Source organism: Scleropages formosus, chromosome 2 (genome assembly GCF_900964775.1).
Source record: "Scleropages formosus chromosome 2, fSclFor1.1, whole genome shotgun sequence".
Taxonomy (NCBI): Eukaryota; Metazoa; Chordata; class Actinopteri; order Osteoglossiformes; family Osteoglossidae; genus Scleropages; species Scleropages formosus.
The window spans coordinates 21008682-21021486 of NC_041807.1; the positions used below are offsets into that span (position 1 = coordinate 21008682).

At 46.8% G+C, this 12805-nt stretch overlaps 1 protein-coding gene across 1 annotated transcript; it reads right to left on the reverse strand.

Moving 5' to 3' along the window:
* Positions 1 to 6858: 6858 nt before the first annotated feature.
* On the reverse strand, positions 6859 to 9925 carry LOC108931337 (caveolin-1-like). Its single transcript, XM_018747056.1, has 3 exons — positions 9710 to 9925; positions 8867 to 9034; positions 6859 to 7794 (listed from the first exon to the last, which is right to left on the reverse strand). Exons 1-3 carry the CDS (start codon positions 9731 to 9733, stop codon positions 7453 to 7455), a joined length of 534 nt encoding a protein of 177 aa, XP_018602572.1. The 5' UTR covers positions 9734 to 9925; the 3' UTR covers positions 6859 to 7452.
* Between the last annotated feature and the right edge of the window lie 2880 nt (positions 9926 to 12805).

A 12805-nucleotide genomic window follows, 5' to 3' on the forward strand; every position in this document is an offset into this window, starting at 1 on the left:
CTCACGCTGCACGTTTGAGGAAAATGTTCTTCCTTCAGCGCTGTAAGGTGAACACGGTAATTATTTTATGACCTGCCTGTGACAGGTGTCCTACAGGGATGAGGGTGTGTCGACTGCTCACCAAACAAGGACCTCAGTGAAGTCAGTGTTAGTGCAGGACCACAAACAGGGACTCTTCATGGTACATGTTGTCCACAGCACGTCTACCTTCTGCTGGATACGGAATGTGGCCTTACGTGATCTTCGGAAGCCTGTGAGGAACGCACGTGGAAGAAAAACTCCGCAAAGTTCATTCCAAAGAAATTGTTTAATTAATTAGATATTTAATTCTGCCGAGCAGCATCGTTACATGCGAGAGGGAAGTTCAAATGGGTAAATGTGTCAAACTCATGTACCACAGCAAAAACGTGATCTTACGCTGTACAGATACCATCATCCATATGGTAAAACATGCACATGTTACGTATTCATGTACATCTAGTGTCAACATGTGGCTCCAAAGGGAGCTGTGAGCCCACACGTGACACCTCACAACGAAGGTTCAGGTTGTGTGTGACTGTGTCTTGTGTAAGGCTCATGCAAAACAGGCCTCTGCTCCCCTTAGATAGATGTATTCTTTACCGCACAGTGAGGTACTTTTCAAAGCGTCGCTCGGCGTTCACTTGAGCTCTTACCGCAGTGGAGGAGCCATGTAAAATTTAGCATCTAAACCCCTCATTAGTGAAGGCGGAGGCAGGAGATGAGGGCGAATCCTAAATCTCCCCTTTTGGGGAAGTCTCCCTGTCTTTTAAGTTGTGCAGTAGGCACAGATTTTCAGAGGATCCATGTTTTGCAGCAGTGCAACGGCAGATGCTGTATAATTTGTGTGAATTTTTAGCTCCATCTCTCACTGACAACAATTCATAAGCTTTTATTAAATAGGCGCATGTAACCAGCGGGATGGGGTGGTGCAGCAGGTTTGGCCGAGTCCCGCTCCCTGGTGGGTCTGGGGTTCGAGTCCTGCTTGGGGTGCTTTGTAATGGACTGATGTCCTGTCCTGGAGGTGTCCCCCCCCCCCTCTAGTCTTATGCCTTGTGTTGTTGGGTTAGGCTCTGATTTGCCATGACCCTGCTTGGGACAAGCAATTTCAGACAGCATGTGTGTGAGAGTGCAACCAAGCTGTGGTCTGAGGAGTCATTACTGGGTTCAACAAAACTCTTTACCCTTAATCTTTAGCTACACCGGATCCTCTACTTAAGACACAAGTGGAGTGGAAATCTATTCATAACTCAATTTATCCATAACTCTAAAGTTCCTTTCAGCGCTAAATCTCAGCCAATAAAAGGTGAATAATGCAAATGCGCCTCCAGTTATTACACAACTGGACAAGTTGGGTAAAAACTGCAGACAAAGCTATGGTGAAAGTACTTTGTTGCGTAATGTAGAAATGCAGGTGGCTTTCGCATCTCAGCGCACAGAAATGTTGTATGACACAACGGTGAAATAAACACCATTAAAAATATACTGCCAAATGTTTGTATCTTTAAACATTTGTTACTCAAATGGCCATGAGGAGTACTGTACAGAATAAATCTGTTTTACAGTATTTCTTTGCTGTGTTCCCCTGTGAGCTGGAACTGAGATTAGTGCTGTAATTAACGTCTACACGGATAGACGATAATCATATTTAGACAACCTTATAAGGACAAACAAATAAATACAAAATTAATGCAGTCAGCTGAGTACCACAGCGACCACAGTAAGAGGTCGGTAACACTCGGACAGTGAAAGTCTGATGACTGTTGGCAGCGATGCGCTCGGGTGGCTCTGTGGAGCAGCACAGCTGGTCCAGTGTGTTGCTGAAAGAGTGCTGCAGTGTATGTCCAGGGTGGTGTGCAGAGGGTCACACTCATTGTCCATGGCGGACAGCAGTGTGTCTTGAGTCCTTCTCTGTACTACGTCCTCCTGGGGTCCAGCCCTCCTCATTGAGTTGTTCAGTCCGCTGGACTCACCTGTCAGCAGCACGGTCCAGTGCACACCTGTGTGGAAGAGGTTGCTCCCTACAGCCCACTGCTGGACCATCTTGTTAGCAGGTGTGTAATATCACAAGAGGTGGCATGGTGGCATAGCGAATAGCGCTGCTGCCTCATAGTGCCTGGGTGTTGGGAAAGGACATGGGTTTGATCCTCAGTCTGTGTGGAGTTTGCATGTTCTCCCCGTGTCTGTGTAGGTTTCCTCTGGGTGCTCTGGTTTCCTCCCACAGTCCAAAGACATGCTGTTCAGGCTCCCCCATAGTGTGTGAGTCACAGAGAGAGTGTGATTCACTGATGTATGGATGAGTGACCCCTAGTAAGTAGTTTATCTAGCAGTGTAAGTCACCATGGTGAATAAGGTGTGTGGGCTGATAACACTGCATAGAGTTCATTGGAAGTCACTTTGGAGAAAAGTGTCTGCTGAGTGAAGAAATGTAATAGTTCATGTTTAAAGCCACTGGACAGATCTCGAGATACCACTCACGTACAGTTAATCGTTTCACTGAGTTACACTTTGTAGAGTTATATGATTAAATTCGTCGTCCGTCCTATGATCAAGAGTTAAGCGCTGATACAGTCTTTCGTTCATGTGCTCATTGCAGCTCTGCTGGGTTCTCAACATTTTTAGCCTCCTCTTCAGTTATAAACTCTGCTGCCACCTGCTGTCTTACTCTCTGTTGAGATCTGCTTGTCCTGGACAGTCAGCTGAACTGGACACTCGGCCAGCACTCTGTGCGAGTGTGGCTGGACTGTGATGGACATAATACAAATCTTTACAGAAAACATATGTACAGTATATATATATATATTATATAATATACATACTGTATGTATAGAACCCAATTCCAAAAAAGGTGGGACACTGTGTGAGATATTCAAAGTCAGATATTCAAATTTTCCGTTGAGGAACATTATTCTGAAATTGTCTCACAATTTGTAGATGCAGTTTTTCACAGATTGGTGAACCTCTGCCCATCTTTACTTCTGAGAGACTCTGCCTCTCTAAAATACTCTTTTTATACCCAATCATGCTACTGACCTGTTGCCAATTAACCTACTTCTTTTTAGTAACACTTACTTTTCCAGCCTTTTGTTGCCCCCCTCCCAACTTTTTTGATACGTGTTGCGGCCGTCAAATTCAAAATTACCTTGTTTTTTCCTGAAAATGGTAAGTTTCCTCAGTTTAAACATTTGATGCGTTTTCTATGTTCTGTTGTGAATAACATAGGTGTTTATGAGATTTGCAAATCACTGCATTTTGTTTTGATTTACCTTTTGCATAGTGTCCCAACTATTTTGGAACCGGGGTTGTGTATGACTAATGTTCATTTCAGGAAACTGATCGACAGATCCGTCCCTTTGTCTGTCTCGTGCTGTTTTTCCATTATGCACGGAGAAGTAAAAGACCTGATAATGAACCAGGCTACAGAGGAAGATGTATGGTATGACCACTCTCTTGCTAAGGGCTGAGTCTTGAAAACCAGGTGTTTGCTGGAGGTGAGGAATGCCTGTAAAAGAGGAGCTTTGTGGGCTGGACTGACGCTTGGTGCTCGACGTCCTCGGATTGGACGCCGATCGGACCCTGTCGACGACCAGACTCGACTCTCCTCCCTCAGACAACTAGGCTTCGGAGGAACGGCCCTGAAATGGTTCGAGTCCTACCAAGTGACTGTGTGTGTTGTCTGTTGCCCCAGGGGCCGTCCTGGATCAAACACACAAACGACAGTTTGCAGGGAAGCTCTGTGTATTATGTGATGTTTTTTTTCCGGAGTGCATTGGATGAGATATTGGAAAAATACCACGGTAACTGAAGTCATGATGCCCACCTGCTTGTAGACATGGAAACACTGGTGCTGCGAGAGCAAACTGCAGCCAGTACTTGTGCTGGACCGTGAAGAGAGTTGTAATTGCTTGTTACATCACAGGCTTCGACCTCTTCTGTTGGTCTCCTGTTTAGAACATGGAAACGTGAGCCGAAGATGTGCAGATGAAGATGGAGAGATGAAGGCGTGGAGAAGAAGGTAGTAAGGATTTTTTTTTTTTTAAGAACACTGAAAGAAGGTTCTGATGTAGCAGCCTAGTGAGTGTTTCATTGCTCTGCTGTACAGATGGCTGAATGTTTGTGGACACTTTACTGTATGAAAATGTAAGAAACACTAAATATGGATATCAGATAAATTAACTAATAACTGGCTTTTACTGATAGTCTATATTTCATTAAAGCTGCAGTTTAAATAGTCTTAGAAATATTTCTAATATCTGGTGTCCTATCCAGGGTGAACCCTAACCCTTCAGGCAACCTGTGCTTCCAGGATAGGCTCCAAGCCACTGGGACCCTAAGCTGGGCAAGTGGTTAACAGCAGTGAGTGAGTGAGTGACTGAGCCACTTCCATTCTGCATTAACAGAATCTCACAGAAGATAAAAGGTTGGCTATGAAAAAAAAAAGAAAAAGTTTTCTAGCAAGAGCGCTCAAACTTTTGATAGGTGCTGTAGCTGTAATAAATCCATAAGACACCCAGTATAACAATTCATTTTATTCAAGCTGCATTAAAATTAAATTTTAAATTCCTGAAAACAAAGTATTGTTTTTTTTTGACCCCCATTCGATGCGATTCTACACTTCAGAACATGCCTCAGTAGCCAGTACTCATTGGATTGAAGGCCAGCAGGGGGGGTAAGTGGTTAGAGGTGCCACCTTGGTGCTGCTCAGTTGACTGGGTTTGGATCCCAGCTCCTACAGTAGTGCCTTTGAACAAAGTACTTATCCTGGACTGTCACATTAAAAATGTGCGGGGGGGGGGGGGGGGAGTCCACTGCCATCTGTTGGCTCATCAGACAAAAAAAATGCTCAACTACACAAATCTTTTTTTAGGAAAAAGTTAAGAGGGGAAAGCGGTAGTAAGAAACAGGAAATGCTGTCTTGGAAAATGTCAGACTACTGTTTGTAACCCAAGGATCAGGTGAGGTGAGCTGAGCGGCCTTCAAGGGGGTCTCAAACGGGGTGGCACAGCAAGTAGTACTGCTCTCTCAAAGCACCTGGATGGTGCCAGAGGATGTGGGTTTGATCCCTGCTCAGTTGGTGTGGACTTTGCATGTTCTCCCCGTTTGCATGGGTTTCCTCCTGGTGCTCTGGTTTCCTCCCACAGTCCAAAGACATGCTGTTCCCCCTGTGTGTGTGTGTATGTGTATGTGTATGTGTATGTGTATGTGTGTGTGTGTGTGTTCCACTGATCTATGGATGAGTGACCCATTGTAAGCAGTGTATCTAGCAGTGTAAATGACCTTGTTGAATAAGGTGTGTGGGCTGATAACACTACATAGAGTTCATGGGAAGTTGCTTGGAGAAAAGTGTCCCTTAAATATATGTAAACCCATCGCTCCCTGGCACTGATGGTTCCTGGGCAGCAGCCTTCCTCTGAGCTCCTCCAACCTCCTGCAGTAAGAGAGCGTAAAGGGGGTGCCAAACCCACCCTCTGGCATCTGCTGTGCCACAAATTACCCTCATCGTAGCTCTTCAGGCACGGTTGGCTGATGTCTTTGCCCAGGGTGACGTCCAGGGGAGCGTGTGCACTGCGACCCTTGCAGTGACGCTCCTCCCAGTGCTGTGCAAATGCTCTACAGCAGCGAGAGGACCACCTCCTCTGCTCCCGCTTCCTTGTTATTGGCTTGTGGAACTTGGCAGAAGCCCTCCTGAGCACCACACACACACAATGCACTCTTACTAACTGGACATAAAGTCCTTCTTTATACAAACACACACTTTGGACAGAGACAGAAGCCACTCCCACAGGCTGGGGATACGGGATTCACGCCGCACCATTTACATTACATTACATTACATGTATTCATTTAGCAGATGCTTTTCTCCAAAGCAGAACTTTCAGAAAAGGGACGAGGGAAGAGAACGACTTTGAAAGGCAATAAACAAGGGGGACGAAAGGTTTGTTCGGCAGAAAAACGTAACTCAGATGCTCATGAGACGAGGAGCGTAAGTACAGTGGGGGCAGGATTCGAACCCGGACCCTTGAAAGAGCGCCCCCCTGAACACTGTGCCATCCACAGCTCCGCATCCCGGCTGCGAGTGCTACACATCCTTTAGAAACCACTAAAAACAAACAAATAAAAAACAGAGGAAACTGGGTGGCAAAAAGGAGGATTTCAGTTTCCATAGTGATCATTTGAAGAGAAACATAAGACAAGAAGTCGAATTGGGCTGGAGTACTTTTTACAGCGTTCCTGCAATCGGAACAAGGGCCAAATGTCAAATGGTCACGAGGCCTTGAAAAACAACTCCGGTGCAAACGAATTGGGTTAATTCAATGTTTTAATGCGCTCGGCGTGAGGCGAGAGTGCGCAGGGAAAGCAGGGAAACTCCGGTACACAGTAAAATATCATGAGTCTCCGTGGAAAGGAGTTCTTGAAGGACAGCAGGTGGACAGTCGTCACGTCAGTAGAAGGTGACCGTGCCTCGTGGCCGTGTGAAGGTGCGACGTTCACGATAACTTCGCCAAAGTCCTCGGCAGTGTGCGTGCGTGCGTGTGCCTTCTCTACAATGCACCAAAAGTCACGAGACAAACATTTTACGCGTGATCAGGTTTAAAATGGAAATCAAATACATCGAAGGATGATAAGATGTTCAGCTCACGTTTGTACAACAGAACGGAACGGCTCGGAAAAAAAAAAAAAAAAAAAAAAACAGTGCCACAAGCTCAACGTTATTGTTCGGGAAAAAGAGCAGAAGCGGCTTTGACCTCCTGTCCCACAGCGAGGAGACACATCGTTTTACATTTGGGGAAACAGCTTCATCTTCAACGGTGAAGAAAGTCAAAACAGTCAGAGCACTACTCTTATTTTACCACATTAACAGTGTCGCGCACAACATGACGTTTATTCTTTTGGAAGGGAGCGTGTCCTTACAGCGTGTCTTGCAGGGGACACGGAGCTCAAACCCGTGCTGTGCCGGGGCTCCGTGATCTCATTCTGCCAAAGCTATGATGAACACCACTTAGTAGCGGGTGACTTAAATCATTTTCCCTGTAAACCAGCCAGTTCGAAAGAACAACCAATAGTGGCGACATCATTCTGCCCGTCCAAAAGCAGAGTAGATTCTTCTGCACAGCTAACTGAGAGGACATCGGGAGAGATTTACCTGCTGCAAAGCAACGATGAGAACGTGTGAAATGAAGCTATGGGGTCCTGCAGCGGCGGTTACAGAAAAAGGCCAGCGGTCCTTGTGGAACAAGCGATGCGGTGAAGTTGGAGGAAGCAACACGGGCTTTGTGTTCCCTCGGACGTGTTAGCGAGACGGTTTGTGGAGAGAGCTTCGAGAGCCTCGGGCAGGCGGGCGCCGGGCCACCTCCCTCCTGCTGCCTGCTCCCTTTGACGCCGCACTCTCTCTTAATGGCACTGAATCCTGGTTCTGCCCCCACATGCACTCCCTTACACCTCCTTGGTGAAGCCCACGTGGACCTTGGCGAAGCATTTGCCCACGGCCTCAAAGAAGGGATCGCAGAAGGTGTGAATGCAGATGGAGTAGACGCGGCTCACGCAGTGGATCTCGATCAGGTAGCTCTTCACGCACGGCACCACAGCCCAGATGTGCAGGAAGGAGAGGATGGCGAAGAAGATGCCCCAGACCAGGGCCAGTGGGATGCCCACCAGGGCCGTCAGGAGCCGGTAGCACCAGTACTTGGTCACCGTGAAGGTGGTGAAACTGGCCTTCCACACGCTGTCAAAGCTGTAGGTGCCTGGGGGCTCAGCAATGACATCCTCGAAATCCACCTGAGGGAAGAGGATGGTCTGTCAGTACACTTGTACCACAACTTATGAACGCTGTTTGAAACTGAAGTCTGTTCGTAACTTGAATCGTTCACGAGTGCAACCAGTGCACAGTCAACGGAGTTAATAGAACAGATTAATTCCTCAAGTTATTCATTCTGATGCCGCTACTAGGAATGGACACTGTATTTAATGCCCTGTGTAACACTTTAGTTCTTTAAGCTTTAGTTATTTATTCTTTGCACCTTCTACTGCTGAAAAGTTCTAAGTAAGGACAATGCGGACAGTCCCCTTCGCTCTCTGCGAAGTGGGTCCAGTACAAAGTCCGGCACATCGACAGGTGAGGTTCCGATTCAGCCATGTACTCCTGGCGAAGGTCACCGAGGAGCCACATGCGGTGGCAGAGCAGAGTCCCGCAGATCAGGTGTAGACCAACATGGACCTGCAGGCTGGACGCACAGGAGCACTTCCGCCCTTTACCATGTTTCACGCACCCGGTGAGGGCGCCGTGCGCGAAAAGAAGACAGAAGAGAACATGGAGGTTGATCCCGCACAGGGGATGGTCGGGAGAGGGGGCACTTTGTAAGCCCTCCCCGTTCAGACGCCCCGGCGAAAACGAGAGAGTAGGACACCGTGTCAGGTGTAGGCGTGTGTGTGTGTGTGTGTGTGTGTGTGTGTGTGTGTGTGTGTGCCGGAGGACACACACTTTGGGGCGCCTTGCTTACTGCGCACATTTCACTCTGTGGCGAACTGCTGAGTCCTCCTCATGGATGACTGACTCCTACCCCCCCACTCCACCCAACCCAGTGTTTACGGGTTGCGGGAAGCACGGTGACGGTGGAGGGACGGGCGCACGTGGCGAGCCAATAAAATACCCATCTCCCCCCCCCACCCAAAAAAAGAAAAATCCAATAAAATTGTTAGTCTAAGACTGAGAACAAGTGTGACAGTTAAGATAATACGAGGTAACAGAAATTAAAGCGCAGCAACTTCTTTGTAACCGCCGGTCGCCCATTTCATTCATTGCCCGTATTGTGAGCGAGGGTCACCTGGCTGGACGGGCACGCGCACCTACCTTCACCACGTGGTCATTGAGGTGCTTCGGGTCCCTGTTGACCAGGTCGATCTCCTTGGTGTGCAAGTCTTGCAGCGTCTTCTCGGTCACACTGTCGCTGTCCATCGCCTTGTTGTTCGGCTTGTAGATGTTGCCCTGTTTCCTGATGAAGGGCGAATGGGGGAAGTCCTGTGCAAAATTGGAATTTTAATAATAAATGATGATGATGATGATGACGATTAAATTAATGGCAGTAGGAAAGAGAAGCCGCGGGAGCGAGCGGGTGGCGGACGCAGAGCACAAGTGAGCCCGCGGTCTCGGTCTCGGTCCGGGATGGCAGTAAATAAAAGAAGGCAGAGAGAAAGATTAGAAAAAGGGGGGGCGGCGGGGGTCAGTCCGGCACCACACCCCTCGGGTGCACCCGCAGCGCCCCACCGCACGGGGGCGCCGACACAACCCCCTCCGATGACTATGTGAGCGCGCAGCCCTCAAACGGCGTCCCTTCCTCCGAAGCAACTTTACACCGATTTACCCATTCATACAGCAGGGCGCTCGCGCTTCACCACTGCAGTACAGCGAAGTTACTCTCGTAGAGGGAGCTACAGCGGGAGGATTCGAACCAGCAACCTGCTGCTGACGGCTTAATCGGGACACGACCCACCGGCTGGTCCAGGCTACGCACTTTGCCCTTAACTACCCGCGAGGCGCTGAGATGATGGGCTGTCGGATTAACTCGCTCTGAGTCTGAGTCCTGGCGCTGCTTCCTCGGGGTCCCTCCGACACACGAAGTTCGGTCCCGCGGCGGCGCGCCACCTGACTCACATTCACAAGGTGCGAAGAACCAAACTAGGGGAGAAATCCCACCTCGTCTGTGGTCTCTCCCTTCATCCCTCCAGTTGTGCTCCGAAGTGCCGGTGCTGATGATGATGGTGCGCGTCTGAGGAGCGCGCTCACTGTGACGAGGAGAGCGGCGCGCACACGGGAAAACTAAGCGCGCGCGCGGGAGGCGTGGGTAACCCTCAGCCGACAGATGCTGGCGGTCGCGGGAGCGACTTTCCTCACACTGTCTCTCGCTCTGTGTGTGTGTGTACGCGGTGGGACGCAGGTGGGGTGCGGCTCTTCCCAAGATCACGTGAAGCTGGAGACACGGATCCGAGCCAGTTGTCATGACTCACATGTTCCTACGTTTTACTCGAAGGAAGGTGCGCGTTCACACCTCATCTTCATCTTCACGTGCAAACTCATAATCTGGACCCCCTGCCTGCTGGTTGGTTCAGTAAAGTCTCCCCCATAAGTTATAATAATATTACACCTTACAGGCAATCAGAGCCCACAGCGACTGAGCAAAATTGAAACCCACTTCCAACTGGACCGCTGTGGGCTGTACCTGCGGGACGCCCTATTATATATTTGTCCACTAAACTTATATTTCTAAAACTATATGGAAACGATATATTTCACACTAAGACAATAGGATCTTCTGAAGACAGAGTGGCAATTTATTATAATTTTATCACACACACACACACACACACACACACACACACACACACATTTTCAGAACCGCTTGTCCCATACGGGGTCACGGGGAACCGGAGCCTAACCCGGCAACTCAGGGCGTAAGGCCAGAGGGGGAGGGGACACACCCAGGACGGGACGCCAGTCCGTCGCAAGGCACCCCAAGCGGGACTCGAACCCCAGACCTACTGGAGAGCAGGACTGTGGTCCAACCCACTGCGCCACCGCACCCCCTATTATAATTTTATCATTGATTGTTATATGTTATGGATTAATAACAGATGACACTTGGTCCAGAGCTCAGAGAATCTATCCCCTGCGGCGCTTGTTGACCAATGAAGACGCCCCCCCCACCCCCCGTGTATATTACTGTTTTAATGTATTCATACACCAACAATCAGTTTTTTGCACAGATTTTAGTCTTACCATAGTAATCTTTACATCTACAGAACGAACCCAGTGGGCTCGGTTACCCTTGTCGAGTGCTGCACTGCACCTTGTCACTAGACTGCCTCGTGCCTTTTATACAAGACAAATTAAAGTAAATAAATCAAAGGAAACAGATTTTCTACAGAAACACCTTCTTCTTATTATTCTTTTTATTATTATATTACTATTAATAATACTATAATAATAATAAGAAGAAGAATAGGACAATGAAAAGACGAGATTATAAACTGTTTATTTGTAATTTAAAAGACATTTAGAAAAATGTCCTTGCAAAACACGGGTTAAGAATAAATGGCTCAAGCAGTTTTATGATCCCACGTGTAAATATGACAGTTCACGGTCTGGCGCAGTTAATAAGCTTTCTGAACTTAGTCATTCATTCATACAGGAACACGAAGTCCTCAAGTTTATCACAACTGTAGCTAAAGGTCTGACAAACTCTGTGAAATATGTGCAAACGCGCACAGTCACACAGAGAATGTGTAACATGTACATTCTGTTAATTACAAAAGTTAACCTCCACTTCACAGGGTCCACTCCATAATATGTACCGTGAAAAAACTTTTCAATACTCACATTGTACATTAATTATACAGCTACATAACTGTCTATATCTATATATGTTCATCTTTATTCATTTATCTGATGCACTGAGAACAAGTTTGTTGGATTTACTCGAATTATGGACGTTGGTTCCACATAATTAGTTTGGGTTCACAGTATCTTACACATTCACATGGTTTCAATATAATAATTTTATGTTAATCAGATGTATTTTGAGAAAGTAAAATGTACATGCTCTAATTAAGTTATCTAAACATAATTCAGTCATGTTGACTTAACATCATTATTTTATATTCAGATACATGTTTGAATCATGTTATTTTTATGTAATCTAATCACGTCATCTTTACATCCTTATCTTTGTCCAGTTTTAATGGTTTATGTTGTTACTCAATATGTTCCATTTTATATTCAATAAAACAAACAGCTTTAGATTCAAAGGCTTTACTTCATAAAGTGTTCCAACTGTCCTTTAATAGCAATATGACAATACTCTTAAATGCATTGCAATGTGAAATACAGAGATTAGCTCTTAAAGGATCATGCTGATCAAATATTACATCCCTTTAACAAGTCAATTGGCAACAGGGTGACTTAAAAGCAACTTGTATCTGAAAATATGTAAAAAATGTGCTTATGTATACATACACAACCATTTTACAGCTTGACATATTAACTATTCCATCATGAAGGCCACAAACATCACAAGAAACATTTTAACAAAACCATAAGTAACAAAGTTACACCTCACATTTCTGCATAAACATTAAACTGCATGTCTCTATAAACAAACAGAACACACACACACACATTTTCAGAACCACTTGTCCCATACAGGGTCACGGGGAACCGGAGCCTACCCGGTAACACAGGGCGTAAGGCCGGAGGGGGAGGGGACACACCCAGGACAGGAAGCCAGTCCGTCGCAAGGCACCCCAAGCGGGACTCGAACCCCAGACCCACCGGAGAGCAGGACTGCGGTCCAACCCACTGTGCCACCGCACCCCCCAAACAGAACATAACAGCACTAATCATTTTACTTAATAAAATAACTTTGTCCTCTCAGACGTTTCTATACAACTTGAAACCTGAAAAGTGTAGCACAACTTTGTAGGGAACTTCAGGTTGAGAGCATAAATGAGACCAAACAACACTGCAGTTGCAAAAGCCACATTCTTGAGGTCTTGAAGCACAATCACACCCTCAAAGAAAAGAGAGCAGCAATTAGTCATGAATAACATGAACAACAATAAAATAAGTTTAACTATTACTAATAATTTGCATCGCAGTTACATTAACTTGTGCCAGTATTGACAGTGAAGCAAGTGAAGTAATGGAGCTATGGACAGGGATGACTATCACGACCACTCTCGCGACTATCGCGATCGCTACCAACTGTTGCGACTATCGCGGCCACTGTCGCAACTA

What these genes read in the sequence shown, in the direction of transcription:
- LOC108931337 (XM_018747056.1), bottom strand. Translation starts at nt 9,733, where the DNA reads ATGAAGGGAGAGACCACAGACGAG. An exon ending in AGGGAGAGACCACAGACGAG is followed by an intron (nt 9,035 to 9,709) that starts GTGGGATTTCTC and finishes AATTTTGCACAG; the next exon opens with GACTTCCCCCATTCGCCCTT. An exon ending in TCAATGACCACGTGGTGAAG is followed by an intron (nt 7,795 to 8,866) that starts GTAGGTGCGCGT and finishes CTCTTCCCTCAG; the next exon opens with GTGGATTTCGAGGATGTCAT.